The 26,511-nt window shown below is 31.2% G+C and overlaps 1 protein-coding gene across 1 annotated transcript in view; it reads right to left on the bottom strand.

The window, feature by feature from the left end:
• Positions 1–26,047, bottom strand: part of LOC130901518 (uncharacterized) — a 136,176-nt gene extending 110,129 nt beyond the window's left edge. Inside the window, exons 1-15 of the mRNA XM_057812967.1 lie at positions 25,851–26,047; positions 23,379–23,423; positions 22,851–23,127; positions 21,491–21,788; positions 20,284–20,717; positions 19,276–19,627; positions 17,045–17,342; positions 14,921–15,094; positions 11,726–11,835; positions 11,038–11,229; positions 8,252–8,380; positions 6,237–6,414; positions 5,241–5,439; positions 4,492–5,078; positions 2,625–2,920 (exon numbers count right to left, since the gene is read on the bottom strand). Of these exons, the coding sequence (XP_057668950.1) occupies positions 2,625–2,920; positions 4,492–5,078; positions 5,241–5,439; positions 6,237–6,414; positions 8,252–8,380; positions 11,038–11,229; positions 11,726–11,835; positions 14,921–15,094; positions 17,045–17,342; positions 19,276–19,627; positions 20,284–20,717; positions 21,491–21,788; positions 22,851–23,127; positions 23,379–23,423; positions 25,851–25,917 (3,636 nt within the window). The 5' untranslated portion in view covers positions 25,918–26,047. The remainder of the gene's footprint in view (positions 1–2,624; positions 2,921–4,491; positions 5,079–5,240; positions 5,440–6,236; positions 6,415–8,251; positions 8,381–11,037; positions 11,230–11,725; positions 11,836–14,920; positions 15,095–17,044; positions 17,343–19,275; positions 19,628–20,283; positions 20,718–21,490; positions 21,789–22,850; positions 23,128–23,378; positions 23,424–25,850) is intronic.
• Between the last annotated feature and the right edge of the window lie 464 nt (positions 26,048–26,511).

Raw genomic sequence — 26,511 nt, 5'->3', positions numbered from 1 at the left:
GAGAAAGGAGGAACCTTGAAAAAACCATATGAAATAAATACAGAAGTTTTAGGACCCAAAGATTAGAAGTAAAGAAGATAGTGGAAAATATAATGTTCGGAATGTACCTCAGTGTCCTCGTTAGCCTATAAGGAATCATAATTTTCTATACTTGTCACATTATGTTAAATACATCTGAAGCACACACTTCAAACTACTAAACCAATACTAGTACTATAAACCTATATAATGTCGGAAGTCAATACAGAGAACACCTGAATATCCGATAGAGTCCGTGTAGTGGAAACTTTAAACGTTTATTCGCGATTTGAAATTTAATTTTTTAAAACTTAAACTGAAGAAAATAAGAGTATTTCTGGACCAACAGCATTTGAAGGTTAGCATCCACATTGTTCTAAGCATCTTCCTGGAAAGACAACATTCGAAGATCATTCTGTCAGAGTTTCGAAAAATGAAATCATTCATTGCACTTTTCGTGTAAGTGCTAGAATAATAATATTATATATTAATATAAATCGATTATGAATTCACCTCCACAAATAATTTCAACCATAAAACCCCACTAAGAAATTGAACATATGAAGAATTTTTCACTTGCGAGTAAGATCATTAATAAAAATTATAATTATAATGAAAATATCCACTTCGATCCTAATCTAAATTCTGAAATAAAATAATGGGAACTATAAGATATTCGTCTATTGTTTTTACCCATACATCTTGATAAAACTCATGTTGAAAAGGTGTTGTCTGATGGCATAAAGATTTTCATCTGTATATACATATATGTGTTAGCTCTTTCTAGCAAAGGAAACTGCTTTAGTGAAACGAGGCTCAATTTGAAACTGAAGTTTGTCTTTTTCCTTGCATGATCTACAAAATGCTTGCCACAAAGCAGGATCTGCTGATAGAATTCCTTGTGAACTTGTGAGTTGATAGGTTGCTCTTCAACCTTATGGACTACTTCTTTCAAAACCCCACATTTCATGAAACAACCCCTGATTATTTCTTCCCAAATGTTCTTCTGAGGTCTCTGCAACTATCTCTCGCATTTCTTGTTTCAGAATTAAGGTCACCCACAAGTCACATTGAATGGTCTATTAGAAAACTTTTTTGGAGTACTTCAAACCTCCTTTGGCAACATTCGAGAATCAACAGAATAACAGTATGTTTATCACAAAAATACACTGCTGCAATTTTTTATAAACTGAACAAGAAACTTGAATCAAAAACCCAAAATAACACAAAACTAACAGTTTTTAATATAGAATAAGTTAGATAAGAAAAAGTGAGAAAACTCATCCTCCGTATATTTTAAGATTGGAGAATTAGTGCTGTTAAAAAGAGAGGAAGGGACAAAATTTGACTCTCCATATTTACGTCCATTTTAAATAACAAAAACGAAAAACGTAAATTACGAACTTAAACTAGATTGCAATAAATCTAAAACGGTTCAAAAAACAGGTTCTATACAGACAGAAAAGGACAGAAGTCCAAAAGTGCAAGTGATAAGGACAACGCTTTGTGTTTTTTTTTAAAGATTTCGAATGTGATTTTTGTCTCCCAAGAAAGGTGATGTGGTGGTTATTAACCCCGAAGGTCAAAAAGACCAATATGAACTAAGTTGCACTGACGCGTGGACCAGGTTGATAGAACCAAAATTATGTTCATACTATTGTTAAATATTAAAAGTGAATTATTGTATATTTGGGAACGCAAACGAACAAGGTGTACAATTAAACAGAGAGTTAATTAGTCATACAAGAAAATAGAAGTAATGTGTATAATTGTATTTAATATGTTTATACGTAGTAAAATTGACCATAAATTGTTATTTGCTATTGCGGTAAGTCTTCAATTACATTAATCATTATAAAACGTAAAGCGTTATCCTTCAACATAACCATACACAACTAACTATGTTATTTTTCTCAAAAACGTATGAAATGCATCAGATTAGGAAATATTTTTTACAAAGGAACTTTGAGAGTTATAAAAAATACATCGATACAAAAATATTTTTGAAGAAGATCTTTCCGAAAAAAATCGAAATTTTCGAGCCTAGGCTTTAAAAAGTTATCACTAAATTTGTACAAAGATTGTTATTTGAGGCACTAAAACTATCTCAAAATGTGACTATTCATAGAATATGCCATGCTTACAATGATGGAAATACATCTCAGTCGATTTTTTTGGTGCGCAAAGTGATTAATTTTAACGCCTTAAACTAACTTGATCAGACGATTACGGATATAGATAAGTTCGAATAACTTATTTTCATCTCAGGAGTCTACCGTAAAGCCATGTACCAACCTTCCACAGACACACTATGTTATTTCTCTCAAGGGACGCAGATACAGATACTTATTGGGAGATTGAGTATTGAGTATTTACGCGCCTCTATTATCCATTTATTCTTGATACAGATACTATTCTCTGCTGAAACATGATGAACCACCAGAGATACATTACGCTTATTCAAAGAATGGGTGGACTATCACAATAAATAGTTGAATAAGTAATTGAGGCATCAGTTTAGTCGCAATATTTTTAATTACACCTTATATGTTATAAAGTGCAATTGAAAAATGAAATTAATTTCATTGTGATAGATAAATACTCACATGAAACGTTGCATTTGCATCCAAATTCATATTAGGATAAGCACTCGACAGAATGCTAAAGAATGCAGCATAAATTTCCATATTCTTTTTGTGTGATTTGTCTCCAATTCCAAACTTAAACGATATTCGGTGTTTTTTGGTTCCAATGAATTGATAATCGTTTGTCAAACTACCTTGGACTGACGTATCACCTTTCAAAATGTACCCATACAGTATTGATTTGAATCTTTTGGTATTGAAACCCAGATTAACACTATATTGAGATACTGCACCTTTACTCATCGTTTCCACATTACCTGAAATATTCAAAAAATGTATCATTCACAACACAACTGTTGCATTTTCGTATATGTGAACTTTTTCCTAGTCTCCTTCTATTCTTCAAAATATATGCCCAGCCAAGCCTTGAATGAATTATACCTATATACTCTTCCAACATGCAAAAAAAGTATAATCCGTTTGATTCATAATATACGAGTATCTGATGACTCCGTAGCTGAATACACTCCTTTAGAAGGAACTGTACAGCTCGACGCACAAGTTATATTTTTAAAAAAGGAATTGTGAGTATCAATTCAAATAAGCAATAGCTGAGTTTGTAGGAAATTAGTAACATAATGCTTAGCTATCATATTGTATCATGTAAATACAAAATGTAATCGTTCACCATAAGCAATATCTCCGTAAACAACTACTGTAATAGTCCTGTAAGATGCTCAATATAACTTTGCTCTCCTTGGTCGCATCATACCATTCTTCATTCTACAATCAACTTTTGTAAAGAAGTTTCTTTAAAAAAACTTGTTATTATAAACATGATCAAAGTTGAAACGTTGTTATTGTTATCATATCCCGCTCTAAATAGCTGTAACACTTCCAATATATCTGAGTGTATTAAGAATGATATGGTTAGAAGATATTATTTCTACGTTTTTAGTTGATAAGAAATATAATGGTTAAACACAATTAGTATAATAAGGAATAGTGGAGCGGGAAAATTACAATTGTACATAAAAATAAAGTATGAAAGTTAGAATAGTATAATAAAATACAGGCTTTTTACTCCAGCAAGAGTTCCAAATACGAACACGAGAGCGTAGCATGAGTAGTCAAAGGAATAAATGCTAGAATGGTTCTGTTACGAGTGTTTTATACTATTCTCTGTTTCGGCTTGTATTCACATTATTTATTTATAGAAAAATGCATTAGGGAAATTAGACCGTAACATAGATGGTCAGTTGGTAGTCCTGATTCATGTTTGACAGTTGACATTGGAAATATTTGAATTTAAAAAATTGCTTGAATCAGAAAAAACTCATTAAGTAAGCGGAATATCGGATGATGTATCGGATGAAAACATTCAATTTACAGAATTGCGGAACGTCGCCTCTACCGTCATGAATAATTTACCTCTTTAGAGAGTGACATATAATAATTTTAATATATTAAACCATCCACTCATTTTAAGGATAGGTCTTTCCTAAAAATTTCTTCACTGTATATTTGTATGTTTTGTCCATATTTCATAACTACATTCATTTAGTCTAAATTCGCATTATAATTTATTGCAAATAATATCTTAAAATTCACATAACCTCACACCACCCTCACAAATGACCGAATAATGTATCGTCCTGTCAGCTGTCAAAATGAAACTGTTATTCAGGAGCACCAACCCACTACGAAAATGCGTGCGAGAATAAAGTTGTTCCAATACCGAAACAAAGAAAGGAAATTCTTAATCTAACCAATAAGCTTTCTGACATGTGAAGTCACTGAAACTAATACAAAAGTGATAACTAGTAATTACAATTAGAGTGGTATGGTGAGATGTTGATTAGCACTCAAAATCATGTTATAAACTCACCTGTGAAACTTATTATACGCTCCCCACTAACTCCCACATAAACATTTGGTCGATAAGAATATCCGTGTTTGAGTGTAGTTCTCTTTAATCCCGCACTGGCTTCGAAGTGTTTAACGTTATTTATGTCAAATTCAAGTTGTATCAATTGCTCATCTGGTGTAAATTTGTATCTGCCATAAGCCACTACAGTATTAGTAGCAGACCGAAGAAATAAAGTCATATTTTGAGATTGATTGTCCAGGGTAAGATTGGCAGAAATAAGCCTTTCCATAGCTGAACCTGGAGTATCGAATATAACTGAGATAACACCAATATTTTCCCTGCTCTCATACTTATATTGAAACAGGTATACTGTAGCTGTTGGATCTGCTTTATGTAAAGATATCCTGAAGTTTGCCGGACCAATCATAAGTAAATACGGCAGATTGGTAATTTTTGTTACATTAACAAAATTATAATTTGTGCACAATTTCAAACCTATAGCTTCATCGACTGCTGGCCACGAGCAAATTTCATTTTTGATTCTATTATCCACCAAACCTTCTTGTATTTCTTCTATGTCATCTTTTTTCACTAACAATTCAGAGCTAAAATGTAATTTTAGATTGAATTCGACCACCACTATTTTTTATCACTGATTGTTAGTTATTATCATCACTCAAGTGCATTTTGTTAATATAGACTCAAAAAAAACATATAACAAATAATCATGAATTACAAGGTAGAACCCAAAATAACTAATAGTGTACCTGGCTACAAAGATTTCGTTTTTCTCTCTGGGTAAACTCAATTTTAGGCTTACTAATTTTGTTCCAGAAATCTTAATGTCCGCTTTAAGTGCACTATCACTATATAAATTCGTTTTCAACTTAATTCCGGTGCTAGTATATACGGCATCTACAGACATTTCTCCTGTTAAATCTACTGAAACGGTAGGTTCAACATCAGCTGAAAGCATATAAACATTGAATTACTCACAACATAACATAAGCAGTAATAGCATGAAAAAGCATTAATCGGATGATATTAATAATCAGAAAATAATATTTAGATAAAGTATAAAACTTCAATGAAATTTTGAGTATTTTTAAAACGAGAGAACAGCTACTCTGTTAGATATCTCATGGATAAAAAATAGCTAGGTGAAAACTGCTTTAAGATAAATGAAGAAAAAGACACATATTTTGCTTCCGGAAGATTAAGTCTGTAAAATTAAAAATGTTAAAAATTAAAATATTTTTTCTACATTAAAGTAACTTCCACAAATCTCCTATGTATGAGAGAGATGGCTCCGTTTAATAAACAAACGATTTCAGATACCCCGATTAATTACCAATCCCCAAATTTGAGGTAAGTAGCAGCACCAAAAATCGTGTACTAACAAAAAGGTTTGATTTGCCAAGAAAAGAACAGGTTAGCACCAATTAATAAACTGCTTTAACCGATATATGATTTATTAGTAAAATAAAATTAACTAGACATTTCCCTAGAATTGCCAGTTGCAAGACATAAAAATTATACCAAATTGATGCAGCAGTGAGATCTTGCATGAGTGGCTTCATTTGTACATGTATTTGATTAAGAAATATTGCATCTTGCACTCCATTACACGTTATCTTGCTCCATGTCAACCTACAAGCTCCATTTTGGTGTTAAATTCCTGAATGCTCTGCATAATATACCAATGAGATATGATCGTTTTGTGTTTTTGTTTCATATTCAAAGTTAAAATTAAATGAATTTACCTGTGAGGTCGATGTTAAATCCTGAGTTTTGAGAATTTCCTCCTGAATTCAAGTTGCCATATAATTTGATATTCACTGACGCTGTTCCTGTAACTGCAAGGGATATAGGTAAGCCCGCACCACTGGGGACAATGTACTTTCCGTCCAAAAACATAGAGGACTTGTTGTAAATGATTTCCTAAGGAAAGAATAATGAATATCTACGATATGCATATGTTGAATGACAATGTCTTTAACGCGATATATACGTGTTATATTTATTAATAACCACGTTTATTTTTTGTGTTATATAGAAAAGTTTTTGCTTAAATTATTAATTACAGATATTTTGTGGCCGTTAGTATAATTCTTATTTTTAGTGACTAATTGGCTCAGTGAATTCCGTATCAAATAGAATCTAAAAATAAAATTATTGTAATGGTAATTGCACAATTTACCAGATGGGATATAAGCACTAACTGCTAGACAAGCTAAAGATGAAAAGTAATCCGATAAAAGAAGTAATAATTTTATGAACCACGTCATTGGGACTATTTTCCTTAGATAATTATTCAATAATGTTTTTCAGCTTTACTGAAGCATTTTCAAACTACCTTTGTCCACAAAACAAAGAAAATATTCTAATCTTAGTAAAAATAAACTGATATTGTATACATAGAGCACCTTTCTTCACCATATGTGAAGGACTTTCTCAATAACTTATTTTAGTAAATATGATATTAGAATGATCCATTATAATATATAATACATTATTAGAATAGTTAACAAACCAAACAATAAAAAAAGTTATATATGAATATCATGTAATAATTATGACGCTGTATACATGGGAAAGACATCTCAATATTTAGAAAATAGATCAAAAATAAAACTGCATCAACAAACCATGAAAAATGTAATCACAACGATTCAAGGATTCTTGAATCGCAATCACTTACAAAAAAAAGTAAATTGTTAACAATGGTTCACATACGTAGGAACGGGAAAGCTGTCAATAATAAAAAATACCGAAATAATTTGAATAAAATTTATCAAACAGAAAATTACAATAATTTTATAAAGTTGAAAAAACAGAGTTAATTTCACAAGCAAACTAACTACAATTCATTGCTAAGTTTTTTACAGTAATCCTATTTTAAAATAAATTCTGACACATGTCTTAATTTTAAGAATAATCTAGATTTTTCTTCAGGTAACTGAGTTAGTTACATGGAGAAAATTCCAGAAGATTCTTTAAATAAAACGCAATAGGATCAAATATCATAAACACTTTGTCAGCATTTATTTTATTATAAATACGAATGTTGTAAATAACTTTTTAATGAATTCAGTTCATTCAATGAATTATAGTTAATTCGCTTGTGAAATTAATTTTGTTCATTCAACTCTATAAAATTATTGTAATTTTGAGTTTAATAAATTTTTTGAAAACATATTTTCGGTCATCAAAAATATAATTCTTTTTTCTCGATATGACAACTGAGGATAAAAAAGTTTTGGAGTGATTGAAACAGACATTCTTTTAATTTTTTTTGTCTCTGTTAAATTTCGCTACATTTTTTAAAACTGGTAAATGTAGTATCATACATACTAGCTAGTTTAATCGATAAAACAATATTTTCTGCATTTTCTGCTAACTCTATGATCTCAGAGGGTGTACAATCTAAGTCATAATCTCACATTTTGGTTCATAAATCAAAAATTAGGAATAATTATGTTGCTACAATATTTAATTTTTATTAATTAAAAATATCTCCAGATCTATCTCAAAACTATATCACAACATATTATATTTTCATCGGTTACCCGCAAAGTCAAGAAAACATTCCATGTCAACAAAGCACTAAACCCTTGTGAAATCACAAAAAATATTTATTTCACTTGATACTCTTATCTTCCTCAAAGAAGAAAAAATAATGATGGGAGTAGACAAATCAAAACCATATAATAATATAATAAAATACATGGTAGGGGACGCAAATACATCTCAAAAAACATATTCTAGTATTACTTACCTTGCCTGATAAGATTTTGGCCAAATTATACACAGGGTCCAGGTTTTTCAAGTAATCTTTAATTTCCTTATCGCCAACAAAAGTCATATATTTCTCTTCATTTCCAAATATCTTGTATCCAAAAGCTACCTAAAATATGTCACATATGTAATATGATAAAAATTATAAGTGAAAAGGTGATGAGTGAAGGTACATACATATATTATAAAGAGTTACTGCTACAATGCATGTATATTTGCATCGGTTATGGCATTTCTGTAAAATCATGATTGCAAATGCAATTCCTCTAGTATTTACAAATGCTTAACTATTTTTCTTCTATTCAAGTGATAATAATTTAATCACAATAATTTTTGACACGATAACAAATGCGTAAAATGTATGAAAAGAGTAATCTAGTAATGTAACGAAGATTTATGTGAGACCAGTACCAAGTAATTTTTGCATAAAATTTGAGCTAGAGTTACGTGGATTAAACCAACAGCAGTGTTCCGACCAACTTTTGGTGATGGAGCACTATCTCGAGCCACTGTGTTTCACTGGTTTTTCCGAATTCAATTGTGGTCGCACTTCGCTACAGGATGAATTTCTTGGGTCGTCCAAAATCGACTGTTGTGCCAGAGAACATCGATACTGTGTGAAAACTAAAATAAATTGCTAGATCAACGTTTTCTCCACCTGAAGAAGCGCATTCAAACGTATACAAAAGTGTATTGATCTTAATGGAGAATATTTTGAATAGCAATAAAGCCATATCAAATTATAAATATTTAGTAGCAACCCTCGTATAAGTGATGAAATGATGCATCGAAATTGGACTAAAGCGTTTGGATATGGCCGCAGCAATGTGATGGGAAAGTTAACTAGAAATTCTAAGAGAGCAGACACTACACAATTTCGTTTTTAAAAGTATACGAAGGACGTTTAACTATCAGAATTTGTGTATATGTTGGCTACAAAAAACATTGACAGAAATGCACAAAACCGAAATACGGGTGTTCTACGCCCAGGAAATTCAAATTTAAACAAATATTTTTTACCCCGTGAAGAACCAATAAAAATTAAACGATATTTTGTGACAATTTAGAAAAATGCTCCTCTGCTATTCAAAACAAAAGACGTGGCTTCATTTTCTTTCACGATAACGCCTGTCTTTATGCGTCCATCCATAATCTAATCAATATATGGTTGTGAATAAGTTGATCATGATTCCTACAATCCAAATCTAACGTTCAGTGACTGTCAAATTTTCCTTAAATACTTAAACGGTGAGTGCCACGATGATAATGTCAAAACAACTATATTGGAGTGGTTGCCAGGAGACATAATTCTATAAAAAAGGAATTTAGAAGCTATTTACACTATGTGACAAGTCCTCAATATTATCGAAAAATATATTGACAATAAAACAACTAAAACATTTTGTTCGTTCCGTTCATTTCAAAAATATAGTCGCTCAAAAAGGATACCTCAAATAATAAAAAAATAGCATTTTGAGCTGCTTCAAAGTATCACACAGGATATATTTTACTATAGATATAATAGCACAATTTAATACACAATTGGGATTTTGTTTTGTTTCCACATCTGCTATATTAGTTGATGAATATGTTTATTTAGTTTTTCTCCACCATATTTAAAAAGTTCCGGTTCTATTCCATCTTCTCCTGGGGCTATATCATTCCGAAATTTTTTTATTTCCTCTTGCACCTCATTTTCTGTGGGATATTTTACCTCGTCCTCCTTTTCCTCTGTTAACATTATTTCTTTATTTGCTTTGATTTTATCTTAAGTCTTTCTCTATAGTATTCTTTCCATATATTATCCACTTCTTTGCCGTCTTTCGTTTTTATCCTCCTTGTTTTTATTACTGGTTTATAGTTTTGATATTTCATCTGTTTGTACAATTGTCTTGAATTATTTGTATTTCTATCATTATTTATTTCTGCTATCATCCTATTAAGCCATTCACACTTTTTTTTATAAATTGCATTTGCTCCATTCCTTTTCCTTTCATATTCGTCTTATGCGTTTTATGGTTGTAAAAACGTCTCCATCTATTTTTTTGCCAGTCTTAACATTTGATAATATAGCGGGTGCATGAATTTGTGCTCCCAAATCTTTCTATTTTTATTCAAATTTTGCAAAAATATAAAAACAGCTTAATTTTAATATTCAAGAGTTTGAATTTTTATCAGTTTCAGACTCTTTTAATTTCTCTAGCGACCAGATCCCCCCGTGCGAAATCTTTAAAGGGTATCCAGTAATACATCATTTTGAAGCTACTTTGAGTAGGAAACCATAATAATATTTTAGTAGGAAACCACAAATATTTTTTTATTTTGAATGAAAATAATGCGTAATTCGGCAAGGAACATCCGGTTTTTTGTAATCAATCAATCTTGAGTATTCTCATTCAAAATTTAAATAAGTTCTTATGAACAAAAAATACGCCTTTCTGTACTAATTAGTGATTGCATGTAAGTTAGAGGTTGGCACTTTGCATGGTAGATTCGTTTTTTAGATTTTTACTATTGTCGCTCTATTTCATAATAATCTGAGCAGTTTTCTCAAGAAAGTCATTTAAAATAAACAAATAACAAGTTACATAGATAATGTAGCTCAAAATTGTAGATTATATTAACATTCCTTGCCGTGGAAAAAGAAGTCTAATAGTACTAAAAAATTGAGATAAAATCGTACTTCATTAGGATTTTTTGAAACATGAAATATAACTTCTATTTGCGATATTTGCGAATTTTTCTTTGCCTCACATTGACACAAACCTTTGGTTCCATTGCGAAGTTGTCCACAACATTAGGTAGTTCATCTACTCGATTCTTAATAAGAGCATTCTGCCTCGTATCCCTCCGCCATTTCAATGTATCCATAAGATTTTCCTTTATAGTTTGCGAGGATCCTTTCGGGCCGAATATTGATTCGAGATAATGTTCAAAACCGTCCACTCTACCATATATCTTAAAAAAATAAGGTTGCATAGATATATAATATAGATATATAATACATAAATAATTCAATATTGATAAATCTAATTATATATATATATATATATATATATATATATATATATATATATATATATATATATATATATATATATATATATATAACATAACATAATTATTTTTCATATGGATAACGTATCTATCAATTAATCGCTTCTGTTAAGTTATAGTGGGTACGAGTTTTGGGGAACCCGTCAGAACTGTTGATCAGATGACGATATATATATTCTAGAAAGAATCAAAGGAATTATTCAATAGCAATTAAATTTTTAATGCATATATTATCATAGTAGATTTTCTTTTTATCCCTGAAGGTTTTCCACTTTGTTTGGACTATAAGCGGAAGAAAGTGACGTACATTTTCATTTATTTAATTAGGTCCGGACGGGTCCTTCAGAATTATTGTTCGTCAGAATCCACTATAACCCAAGCATATAGTAATACCTACCTCAAAAACATTAAAAGATTCTCCAAACAAATCAACAGTCAAATTCAGCATAGCGGATTTTGGTACATACGAGTTGGTTGAAAATATAACATTGCTCTCGTAGTTTCCACCTACAAAAACAAACAATGAATTATAGCAAATAGAAATGTGTAAGTGAAGTGCTTTGCTGCAGTTTAGCAACGTACTCACAAAGTTAGTTTGTCAAGCATTTTTTATGGATAAAATAGAGAATTTTAAACTATATTTTAGTCTTTTCGAGGGTAGATAATAGATGAATATTGTCCCTGGTCTAATGACCGGTATTAAGAGTCGGGGCTGCACTTTTAGCCCAAGAGCCAACTAACCAAATTTATTAACCTAGCCTTAACTTGATATAAAGAATATTTCGCTACTTTTACTATAGTTACTCCTCGTATTCTTTTACATTCACAGCACAACACTACACTCACACATTCACTTCAGTTGGATACATTGTATGAATGTCTTGTCATAGCTTGCCAAATGGGTCGACTTCTTTTCATCTCATGTCTCGATGTTAGAGAAACTCGCACATATGCATGGTCAAGTCATCTTGTTTGTAGCCCTTATCAGTCATTTTATGTTTCAAGTGCTTCTAGTTACCTTTAATGAGTTTGGTATGAGCACCTATCTGAGGATTCACAAACCAGCTTGTACCGCGGGTTCTTTGATTCACAGCCTTGTACGCATATTTCATCCCTGGAATCTTGTCCAGTCCAAAATATGATGTAGCCCACCAATGAGTGTGGATTTCAGTGGCTGACACCAAGGGTTAGGTGATAGGAAGGAACACAGTGTCACTATAACGCTTATTGTCTGGGCTAAATTCCAAATCTGTGTCAACCATACCGTGGATAAAATTGCTATCTATGTCTAGTCGACGACTTTCATCAGTACAGCACTGAGCCCCCAAGAGCTAACTCGTTGAAAGTCATAGTTCTTTAGCGGTCAATCAGGTCTGGGGTGCTTTCGAGTGATGCTTGGATCCACATAGAGCTATATTATTACCATAATAGACAACTTTTCGTCAAAAAAATCCAATAAACTAAGACAGCGCAGCCAATGAGGCATTTATATGGACTCAGATCTCAAAGATTATCAACATATGGGTGGCACCTCTGGATCTGGGAGTTACGTTGCTAAAGTTGAATCAAGTGCTGTAATCCAATTTAAAATCTTATATATTATATCAATATTTCAGTTTGTATTGAAAATTCAAATGATTTTTACTTCTTACTACATTTGAAAATTCTTATTAGAAAGAATAGGTATTTGATACTTATACGAGTAGCATTACTGAAATTTTTGTTGAAATATTCTTCATTTATTTATCATTCCCAAAACCATTTCCTATCACCAAAATTACTTTATTGTGAAATATTATATTTTAGAGGTTGTGCGTAGTGATTACACTTAAACAACTGAAATTATTCTCACTTATGAGTCAAAAATGCGCAAGAAAAAAATCTACAACGTTTAATGAAAATTAGTAAGTAACAGAAACTGTTTGTGTTTTAGATAAAGCAGCACAAATAAAAGTTTTACAAAACCCATCACATCACTTCAAACCAGAATAATTTACACAATATTCGCTTTACTGATTAGTGCAATTTTGTTATGCATAACAAGCAAAATTGTCACTAATAGAGCGACAGTTTAGGAAATGTCATATTCAGTATTCAAAGAAAGTGACTCATAATAGCACCTAATTTGGGAAAAAAATTAAAACGATTGTTCAAAATATCTTTGTCAGTGGATAAATAAAAGCTGTGTGGAGATCTTCAGGCAGAAGTTTTTCATAATGTGAGAGAGGAGTTTTAGAGTAGATAACGCTTTGAGAATTTGATACATGTAATGAGAAACTTTTTAATCATTTTTCAATGTTTTATTTCAAAATACTTGATACATAAAATGATTGAATTCTTCGAAAGTACTAGAAACATCAATAAGTTTGCTAATTTTGAAAATTGACTTTTAATGTGAGATATATCTAAAACCACATTTTTGGTTTTGAAATTGACAGTTTTATATTTTATATATTTAATGAAGATAGGGTTATTATATGATAATACGATTTTATCAGCTGATTTATAAATGTTTTATATGTAGTATTGTACAGTACAACTCCAAGTTTCTTTAAAAAGAAGGTTCTCAATAAGTGATAAATATAGTGGGCATGTACCTACATACAAGAGGGTGCCGGGAATTAATTCTTTGAAAAGCCTATTTTGAAGGATTGTTGTTTTTCGATAAGAAACCAAGTTTCTCAAACATGCTACTCTCACTTAGATTCAACTGATAAAAAATGTTCAATGATTTTCCAAATTCTGGTGCCTAGAAAATTCTATGAAAATCCGTTAAAACAAAAAGCAGTTCCCTCGAATATCTTCCCTCCAACTATCGGAAAACGATCTATGTAAGCATGTCTCTCTCCTAATAATTTGTATCCAATGTTTTTTAACATTTTGACTTTAAGTGTTCGATATTGTTTAATTTGGTGGAAATTATTCTGTGTAATATAATTATCCTGGTTTTTATATTTACCAGGACGATAAATTTCAATGATGTGAACTTTAACATATGCTTAACGTTACATTTTGTAACCTATAATGAATAGACTCAAGCTAGAAACTGACAAGTCTGAACCTGTTGAAGCATGCGTACAGCAGAAGGCTGAATTCGAGAGAGTCACATCGAAATGGATTCTCTCGAGCAATCCATGGTGATCAAATACATAGCAAACTAATGAAGATTTGGTGGATACATCAAGGTAATCTCCAGTATTTTATAGCATAGTGAAAAGGTGAGTATAGTGACAGTTGTGTACAGAGGAACATGCTAACATACAATCAGTAAAATTTTAAATAAACGAAATTCATTTGGAACATTCATTGAAATTGTTGATTGAATACTTTTTTATTATCCATAATAATCCATATTTATTAGTTATTTGTCATAAAAAATATGCTATTCAACTAGTGTGGATTGTTCTTATTGCATCACATTGCCATTTTATCTATATATTTATAGTGACAAAAACTAGTAATTTATGCAGCTCTAATATAGCCTCTAGTATTGTAATTGGTTTCATAATAAAAGAATAATGATTATGGAATGTTCAGTCAATTCAGCCAATTCAGTCAATACTACTTAAAATATTTCATGTATCCAACTTACCTCCATTGTATTCCTCAAAATACATAGATCCTTCAAAATTTCGCGAAAATTTTCTTACATCGTTGTCGAACTTTTTAGACAAATCTTTGTCACTTATTAGACTTTGTATTCCAACTTTACTTGGTTTGGCTGATCTCAGGAGGTTATTAAGGTGCGTCCAAACAAATGATCCAACTGCAAAGAAATTAGAATAGTTTGTACATAGTTGTGCTTTGATGTTTATAAAGGTAGAAGTTCTACTCACACTACTACCAATTAATAACTCAATGGCCGAAACCATTCTTAGCTTTTTGCAATTTCCTTTCGATAGTTTGAATCATTTTAAGTCGACAACTGTAAGAATATCTGATATCCATTCCAGCATATAGTCTGGAAAATGGTCTCATTTTTTCTCAAAATCTGATTTGGGAATACAGTAATTTTCAAACTTACCGAGCCTAATTATTTTTAATGTTCAAAATACCAGCTATCATTTTCTGTCTGTTTTCAAATTCTTTTTTATCCTCACTTATTTTGAAAATAACGAGATAAAAATAAAAAGATAAAAACTGAAATCTAAAACTGTAAGGTCAAGGGATCTCGGTCAGTTATGCATAGAAAAAATTTCGAATATGCTTTATGCATATTTTTGTTGTTAGTAAATTTTGCTTCAGTATTTTCCATTGTTTATATTATTACATAAGTGTCATTCTGCTATTAAGACTAATTAACTATAAGTTACGAGGTGAATAAGCACTCTCCAAAATTAGAAAAAAAATACCAGTATGTTTGGAATAACAAGAGAAATTCGTTTGCAGTGGTTTTGACAGGAGTAAATATTATTTTGTATGCGATGTAAATACCTGTTTAAGGTGCCACAAGTAAAGTACTTGAACATTCGACTACAAGGATTAGATTGATTAGAGTGGTCGGATTATTTCGAAAAAAGGGTTACCAATGCTCTGAAGTACGAACAACTCGGAAAATAGTAGGTTGGAGACAAATAATTTTGGTTAATTCCCTATAGATGACATTAAAGTCTGTCCACTTTTTCGAAAATTACTCTTTTTTGACAATTGAGACTCCAAATAACAAATTTTGACAAATTCTATTTTTTAACTTCCGAAGAGGAATATTTGCTGCATAGACTTATTAAAAATTGCATAGTTATGTCAATAGGTGATTCTAAGAACGCTAGTATCAGAATTGGTTTGCTGAATCTTGTGCCGGACACTACGATTTTGAAGATAAAACTCGTCATGATCGGACAAACAATGGAAAAGTCGATAAAGAAAGTTGATGCTTGGTGTTTGTTATTGCATATTAAAAGCTGCGCGTACCTCTAAAAACAATTGGAGCTGGTAGAAAAACGGTCAGAAAAGAAATAAGTTCTGATGCAACAACCATATAGTCCCAACCTTCCCCATATAATTGTAATTTATTCAGTTTCCTCTAGCATTTCCATAATGGTGTAACTCCAAAAGTGGGTTGTGAAAATGACTGGGGATCAGATTTTCTTCCAAAAAACCTCATAAGTTCTATAGTGACAGAATAATGACCGATAGCGACACAATATCATTGAATTGTGTTTGAAATATATAGTAATAAATCTACTGCTAAAAATCTAAGAGAAACGTTAATTACTTATTCACCAACCTAATTTTTCTCAAAGACTTGATCAAACGGATGGAATTTTGTGAAAAAACGGACATTGTAAATACATAAGATATTGGTCATACAAAAATATACATACAGTATTTATGTATGCACTCCAAAAACTAAGGTTTGCTTGGAAAATTCAGGAGTCTATGAGAGAAAAAAAATAGTCCGACCCTTGCATGTCCTACGACAAATATTCTTTCTAATTCAATAAATCATCCACGAACGCATTTCTATATTATTCGATTTCAATACTACAACTAAATCGCATCTCATTTAGGGTACGTAAAGAGTGGAATGGAAGTAAAACAGTCCAGTTTATCATAAAATAACTCTACATTCTATGGAAATTCATATCGGGGGTTTAAATTTTAGTAAGCTGAACATCAATATCTATGTATCCAAAATATTTTTGCAATATACAGCCATTTCACTCCCGTACCATGAACAGTTTCTTTTTTCCAATTCAATGAAAAGTATACAAACCTTGATTCACTTCCTCATTCATCAATGTATGTCTAATAGTTTTAATCAAGAGATAATCCGGACATCTCATAATCTGTAAATAAGCAGCAATTCTAACTTCCGCGTCCATTTCTTGAGTTCTGAATATGTGTTCGAAATAACTTCTGGTATCATCGCAAGAAGTTCTCCTGAAACTTTCCACAGCAGCGACTCGTATTCCAACGTCTATTTTAGAATTCTCTATAACTTTAACAAGTTCTTGAATAAAATCATCTGACATCAGGCCGATGTTAGACAGTGCCTTTAGTGTGACCATGATCTAGTGTAAGAGAATACAAAAGTTGTGATTCCACGAAAATAAGGTATTTCCAATTATATTGAAATAACATACAAAAGTTTCTCAAATAAATTAAACAAGTATAAATATGTCTTTCAATGAGTAATTCAAGTAAATATAGTAAAATGTTTCTTTCAAAACACTAAATATAAATACTGTTTGAGAGAAACGAAGCAGATAGATAAATTGTTCATAGGCCCCGTTCGTACACAGTATATTAGAAGTCAGTTGAATTAATACAAGTAATACATCATACATTATAAACTATTATATATATATATATATATATATATATATATATATATATATATATATATATATATATATATTGACCTTACATCCATTACGAATGATAGCCGCCCTTTCGGGCTCTGTGGATTCGTCTCCAGCCTGTTACAGCTCTTTGTTCGTACCCCTCACTATTCTGTTCCACTTCTCCCTATCTTCCACAAACTTGTCACCAGATCCTCAACCACCCCTCCTCCCCCCCGGATGCAATATCCTGCATTACTCATTGTCCCCAGCGTGCTTTATGTCACCTTCTGGTCGTTCTACGCTGGCTTCAACTATGTTACCTTCCATAATATTAGGTCTTTCGGATCTCTTCTTCGTATATGTTCAAACCATTCAAGACTTTGAATCTTGAACACTATCACTATATCACCATCTTTCACCTCGTTCGTGATCTCGTGCTTTATTAACGTTCTTAGGTATGCTCCATCGGTTTCCCAGCAGGCACAAGGCTTTGGCTCCATATGCAATGACTGGTCTAATTCCTGTCTTGTATATTTTCAAGTTTATGTTGGTGCTCATCTCTTTACTCCTTATAAACCGTACTTACTTCCAATACGCTCTATTTCACTATTTCACCGTCTTTTCCCATCAACTCCGCTATAAGTTTTTGTATCTTATCCCTTACCGTAAATGCCAGGTTATCAGGATATCCTAATATCTTCGTACTGTTTTGGGATAAAGTCTCTCCCACATCTATCTCATCATTCCGTCTATTGCAATGTTAAGCAGAGTCATTGAGAGAGCGTCCCTCTGCTTAACACCTCTTCGCACTAGAATTACCTTTGATAGCTCATTATCTGTAAAAATTTTGACCTTAAAGTCATATGTACCAATTTAATAAGCTTTGAGGAGATCCCCTTTTCTCTCATTACCTGCTCTATTCGTTTCCCATTAACACTATGAAAAGCCTTTTTAAAGTCCACAAATATCACATTCCACGTTCATAGAACTTTTCTACTATTTGTGACATCACATGCACTGCATCTATTGTTGATAAATTTCATTTTATTTGTCTAGGCTGTCGCAAAGCTGGGGTCTCCCTTCTTTAAGAATTGTAATGATCAGTCTCATATTCCATTCTGTGAGTATAGTGAGTATATTGCTCTTTTCTCATATTTTCTTAATAATGTCGTCGCTTTTTGTTATTAGGCTTTTTCCTCCATTCTTTATTAAATCATATATGTGTCATCTAGTCCTGGTCCTTTCCTCTGTTTCATCCGCCCAGCTATTTTATTAGATATAGATATTTTTCATATGATGGTGCCTCTTCGTTTCCCTCTTGGTTATTTTACACGCTATATCTTGAAAATGAAGCAATCTAGGAAGTACATGAAAAAATCGTATGTTTACGTAAAAAATTATTCATACCATAACTATTCACCAACACTTAAAAAAATCTAAAAAATGCCCGGTGCACCCGCCAAACTTTAGCCTGGATAACATAATAAAACAGGGCCGGCTTCATAGTCTATATCAGTGGGAGAGTTCATAACAGTACTATCACAATACCATGGTGTAAGCACAGATTTTCTAAACTATTTACTTTATTTAACTTATTAACATGAAAAATATTTGGTAGATCGGAACAATATACCTTTATGGTTTTAGTTGAGATACTTACTTCGTCGTTAGTTGTTCTGTTGAATGGTTGTTGCTGGAACAATTCTCTAAAATGATTTTCATAAAATTCCATAATAGATAACACCACATTCTCATTGCGGCAATCGATATGTTGGTTACAATAAGTATGTGTTAGAGACGCAACACTTAGAGCACTTAAATAAAACTTTGTTTCTTGTAATAAACTCATTGCTACATCCATCATTTCATTATTAGGAGCTGAAGTTGAACCTATCGCTGATATATAGTCTTTGATTGTTGATTCAGGAACGGATTTTTCAACAACAATGTCCTTCATCGTAGTTACTGAACCAATTGTGTTAACAAAGGGTAAAGCATATAGTAGATACTGTCTGAAAATATTATTGTCTAAAATTACGAAAGTGACTTATACCTTAAAAAATTCTTAAAGCTTGTTAGTAATTAAATGACAAATTTATATTATGAATAGATCACTATACAAACTGCTTCCTGTACATTATCACCAAAGTACAAAAACTTATTTGCTCTTTCACTTTGATAAATTGGCATGTGATAATAGCATACATAATCATAGCAAACCATAATTGATAGCATTATTAGCTTTTTTTAACAGAAAGTAACTCCATATTCAAATTTTGAATTCTTCTAGCCTCAATTTATAAAAGCGACGCACGAAAACAAATATACGCATTAATCTTAAAGTGATCACGTGTCGAAGGACTTGATTACAATGTTAGACCCACTTCTGAAGCGACCAATGCTCATCGATGAAAATGTGTAAAATGGAATCGATAGTTATAGGGATCACACTTGCATCATTGTTTCATATATTAGTAGTTTACTAAAGTATTTTGTGAGCACAATAACCCTAACTGTTTATGCATACAAAAAGCATACAAGTGGTGTTGGATACATTGTAAAAAATCTATTCTTCACTTTTATAGCGTGTGATGCCACAATAAAGCAGTCTAATCAACTGATATGATATAATTTTTTTAGGACCAACCTATAATTAAAAAGTACATACTTTGCTGTTGGGCAAACACTGCCTGATTGCATGTAGAGGTCGTTCAGAGCAGAATATGAAAGAGGCCGTAAACTATGGATGAATTTACTAAAAAAATCCGCAAGCTGCATTCTATCGGACATTTTATCCAATTTACACAGTTGTTCCATTGAATCTTTTGATATCTCTATGTCATCGGAGATGGGTTTCGCAGTTATGACATTATTAAAAGTCAAAGGTACTCTTTTCATCAATTCTTCATCATCAACCGTTATTGTTGGAATTTCATTTTGTAGGGTTAGCTCTTGAGTAACAGTCGTAATGGCACCCTGTTCGTAGTTTGAAAACGGTTGCAACAGATAACTTTCTTCACAAAGGATATCTTTATAAATATTGCGGTCGATAGAAATAGTACAACGGCTTTTTGACTTTAGAATGTTGTCTTTGTTAATACTCTGAAAATAAAGATGAAGTAAAAAATATTAAATGAGAACTTAAATAAACGTATTTCTAGCTGTGTTTTAGTTGAACCCGACTATATATATATATATAGTACAAGTGTTCATTATGCGTTCCAAAACTAGGCGATAGAAGAAAAATGTCACAAATGTGTTTTCTTATATCTGAATTAGTTGGGTATCCGTCATATTCTCTAGATGTGGCCCCCAGCGATTACCAACTGTTTCCAAAACTTAACGAAATCTTGTATAGCACACGAATATTTTTATTTAGAAACCCATGAGAACTGGTAAAACATCGATAGGAAAAATTTATTTATTAACATATATTGTTAAAATCCAATAAACATTTAACGATATATTAAGCAAACAAGAAATACAACGAATCAAGTCATAGAAGATATAATGCATATCTATATAAATTGAATCCAAACTTTCCTTCAAATGTGTTCCAAGAATCTTTTAATTAGTCAAACAATAAATGTAATGTATCTAGTATTATTATAAATATAAGGTTATATGATTGGTTGTGACAAGAGGAAATATCGTATCTCTTATGTAAGTATACCATTCCTGGTATTGTTTTAACAAAACGGTATACCGTTTCTTTTAAAAATTTCGATTGAATGTATTGTCAAATTTCATCTTGTTATTGAGCTCATATAAACTATCTTCACTTACGCGAAATCGGAAGAATTGAGAAATAAATATAACAATTCTTTATGAAAAATACATTTTTACACATATTATATGTCGTGAAGAATACTTACCCCTTGAAAGATAGGAACAGCTTGTGACTGAATCGAGGAATGTAACTTTGATCTTCCTTGACACATTTCCAGGTCTTTGGTTTTTTCAATCAATAAAGTAGTTTCTTTCACTCCAAAAACCTTGTAATGCGTGGGACACTTTCCTCTAACATCTTCTTCATCCACAGAATAATCAAGATCGAATCTTTTCATGGAATTTTGTAACATACTTAAAATCCCTTTTTTAAAGTTCAAAACCCACTCCTTCTCTTCTTCTTTTGGACAAACTTCATAAATGATACCATCTTGAAAAGCGAATCTGATAAAGTAATAAATATAATTAGATTTTGTATGTTTAAATGTATGCACTCCAGGCGCACATATTGAGTAAAATTTGTAATTGTTATACCAATTTTGACTTTTGTAAATCTCCTATTTATTGTGAGTATTGAGTTTTTTTACGTTCCAAAATTTATTTCCGGTAATTTATCAGACTTTTAGACCGATCTGCCTCAGATCAACTATGTAGGTGGAACTGTTTATGTAATAAATGAATCCTGATTAGATAGAAAAAACAACGATCGCCACTAAATCAATGTAGTGATATAAAACATTGTTGAGAAAATATATTGAAAGATTATCTTCATTACACTTGACAGACTCTTGCAAAGGCGTCGTGTGTTTTTGAATGTCACATTATGAAAGTATATTGAGAAATGCCAATTTCAAAGAATTTTCCATTATCTAGGTCATACAGTAGTTATTGTTTTGTAAATTAAGTTGTTTGCAGTGGCTGTTATTAGTTATCAATGATTTAGTAAAAATCGGTCATCATGGCCCAATTTATTTTAAAGTACAGAAAGCAGTTAAAGAAAAAAGATTGAATATTGTAATTCATACTGATAACTATTATGACAAGTATATAAATAGTGTGAATTTATCTATTAATAAGTCTGGAAATAAATTCTCGTTGAGATACAATAATGAATTGAAAAGCTGCCTGGACTTTACACCTACACTGTAGATGCAGTTAACCACAGCGCAAATGATAACAATACAGCAATAAAGGAACTGGCTGAGTGATGTTACAATTATATGAAAAGAATATCTATCACGTAGAAAGTACTAAATGAGGCGAAAAGAGTTTCTAGTTGTTGTCAAATCCCTAGTGTATTTTTATTAATATTGATGCAAATTACTGTTAAGTTCCAACATAGGTTCTGCTCTTATAAGTATCTGCCTAATTTACTAGCGGATTCTTTAAGTCATGAATCTGTTGGTTTCCTAATTTTTACTGATTTTCCATAATTTTTATTTCTATATTATTAACAGAATATCACGAATTGTAGAAAAAAACTTTCCTGGGGTTGAAAAGAATTACCTCACAGAATAAGTAGTTAGAGCATCAGCAAACTCCATGCTATTAACATGTTCAGTTATCTCCTCCCCATTTTTTGGTCTGTGTCCACTCAATTTTATGTCGGATAGGTAAAGAAGACCGTCGCATGGTGTTAGAAAACCTAATATCACTTTTCCTTGGATAAATAGGCTAGATTCGTTTTTACTTGTTCCGTTGAATACGGATTTCACATCTACTACATAATTGTAAGTTTGTTCGTTTCCAGGGCCGTATTTGAATTTTCGCTGATCATCATTTACTGAAATAAAAATACCAGAGTAAACCTATGTTTATAATTTGGAGCATTTTGTTAAAGCAAATAATCATGTTAGTTTCACGCAATTGATCATTTTAAAAATGAGATCAAAGCAATTATCGAAATTTACTAGATACAAGACAAGAAAATAAATAATTTAACAATATCCTGGTTAAATCGGATTATTTGAAATTAATCTTCCAACTGAACATAATTCTGATTCAACTTCATATAAATTGAATAACCTCACATACCTTTACAAGTAGGCACGCCACATACATTGGGATTTTCTAATGGATCTGAAAAAATAAAAAAGTGAAAATTTTTGCAGATGTAGAAAAGTTTTCCATGAATCTTTAGAAGTATTACAATGGCAGAGTGAAAATACTTTCAACGTGTCAAGGAACATGTCGAGACCTCAATATGAAAGCAAGTTCTAGCACTAATTTATTAGTTTACAATACATCTGTTGCCAAAGAAACTTCAACTTTCACTGACTACATATGATATGTTATTTTCAAAAATTAATCGATAAAATTTGTAAAACCGCTTGACATTATACAATAGCAACATGCAATGCAATGCAACATGAAATATTCCTTGATAAAAAGCAAGTCCTATAGCTTTCCTATTTTCATTTTTAAATCGGTCACAAAATATTAAATAAAATTTGACATCAGGAATTTGTTTAATTTCCTTATAAAATTTTCTTAGAGGCAGCTATGATGCAGTGGTAAAAGACTTACATAATGTCAAACGATGTGCAATATTAATATATGAAATATTTTGACTTTGGAAAAAAGTGCAATTTATTGTCAAATATGTCAAACTGCCTTTATCAACTTTTATTTCAGCTATGTAAGTATAAAAAAAAATTAATCATTGAATTCTAAAAAAATTCATTTCAACGCTCTTCTCTAATATATAGTCTTTCAAAAACGTATCAGAGACCAACAATAGTCAGACATATTATTCGTATCACAGAAATTTCCATAACGTGAGAGAAACAAATTTGAGAATTGAGAACAAATTATAAGTGAGCATTATCAACCACAAAATTTGCGACAACAGACAGAAAGCTAAAATTTGTTTGACTATTGACAATGTTTGTTTAGAGTTTCGTTGTAAACTTGTTGTAAATAATGACACATTCAGTTGAATACTAATTGAATTATATACGAAGTGGAATTTTGAAAAATTGACGGAGGAGTTGGTATATTAAAAATTACATATGTAGTATCCCTTCATAACTTCGTGTGTTGAGACAAGGAGTGATAAATTTAAGCCCGCTCCAACTTGTTGTGGACTGCTACTACAGCTATTTTAGTGAGATAGTGTTTAAGTGTCTGTCGTGAAACATGGATCTTGTATGATATGAAATCATTATCATCTGTTTCAAGAGCTAAAGCCACTAAATCATAAAAGCGTTGTAAGGTGTAAGTGCAAGTGTAAGTAATTCACTGTGTTTTTCATCACACCTCGTATATATGATATATGATATATGATACAACACAACTAACGCTAATTTTCACATCCGAAATTGTATCACAAAAGTGAAATCAGTAAACTCTTAATCGAACCTTTATTAAGATGTCATTTCCCTGTATATTACATACGAATTTAAATACGTATAATTCACTACAAGTGCTTCCATATACATTAAACTATATACATATATATATATATATATATATATATATATATATATATATATATATATATATATATAAATTCTTTCCTAATAATGAATCCCCAACAAAGATTCGGAGACGCAAATCAGGCCCAATTTTTTGTACACAGTGAGTGTATGCTTCTACATGCTAATGATAATAAACTACCCAATTCCAATTTGGAAAAAAAATTATTTCTATATTATTATCTATCTATAGCACTCTTTTAGATACAGCTTTGTCGGAAATTCATAAGAGATTTTTACAAAGAACCAAGATATTTTAAATCTTTCAACACGATGGATAATACTTTGTAAGCAAGGAGCTACAAGCTTCACTGGCGATTTTAAAAAATGTCAGTTCCTAAGTCATGAGAAAGTAAAGATTGAGGTTCATTTTTATTTTGATCCTACAATTTTTTTATTCGAGTATTGAAAACCGAACAATAATTTAAAAAAAAATACAGAAGACGTTTCCACATTGTTTATTCCTAGATGTTCACAATTTTATAATAATGTACTGCCCAGATGATGCTTTAAAAATTTCTCTCTGATTGCGAAATTGAAATGGTGATGACGTAACATAACGAGTACTCGGAAAAAAGTTTTATTTCTAAAAGTCTGTGAGTGAGAAAATAGAGAATCAATTTAATATGTGTGTAGGAGCCTTAAACACTTTATGTAATGATGTTACCATATTTCTCTAAATTCTTGACGAATAACTATATGAAAGTATTTAGAGTATACTCGTCTAGTACAACCATAAGAAAAAGTTGAAATCAGAAGGTATCTTTCTTCACCTATCAAATAATATACATAAATCCAGACCAATCCTATGATAAGAAGAACCTAAGGAAAACCACTTATGTTATTACTGTTAAACTGAATATACTGGAAATATATGTTATTGATATTGTTGTTGAATATATTTAAATTGACTCTATGGATCAGACAGATAGTATTAATATTTTATCTTCAAAGCATGCACGTTATTGGACAATATTTCTAGAAAATTTTACACAAATTATATAAATTGAAAAATAAAATATGTACTTACTATAGTCAGCTATACATCGCGCTATGAGAAAGACAAGACCTAGGAAGTTACAAAAAACCCTCATCATCGAACATTTAATAATGAAAACGGAAGTTCTAGTTTTATAACTGAATTTGACACGGGTAGAAACAAACACTACAAGCACCGGCTCCCTAATACTACTTAATGAGCAGTTGTCTGTATGCCACTAAGGTCTCGAAAATCTAAATGTTGATGATAAGAAGTTCAAAAGGTCGTATGCTGCGATTGGTTGATGATTAGTAAATATTTAACTGTTTAATATAGTTTTCCAGGAAACCATTTGATTAATCAACAATCATTCTACGTAAATATTCGAATTTGTGGTGGATGATCAGTGCAGTTGATAAAAACAGTAAATTAAACAAGTTTGTTAACAAATTGGCGTTCTCTATTAAAGACACATTAATATGTTACGCTTTTCATCATGAGTGTATACGTAATATCTTATAATAAGAACTAAGACCGAAAACATTTGTAATAACGAAATTAAATTAGAGCAATTTTTTTGGAAATTACTCTAAACTAAATCTGGAAATACTACTGAATTTATCTGTTTCCTTTCCCATGCTGAAAGCTTATGACATCAAGTTTGATGTTTATATGCAGCAGTGTTTCTAAAATATGCTTAACGGCACTATTT

This window comes from Diorhabda carinulata, chromosome 1 (assembly GCF_026250575.1).
Source record: "Diorhabda carinulata isolate Delta chromosome 1, icDioCari1.1, whole genome shotgun sequence".
Lineage (NCBI taxonomy): Eukaryota > Metazoa > Arthropoda > Insecta > Coleoptera > Chrysomelidae > Diorhabda > Diorhabda carinulata.
Note: the sequence above shows the minus strand (reverse complement) of the source record. Positions and strands in the feature narration are given on the sequence as shown.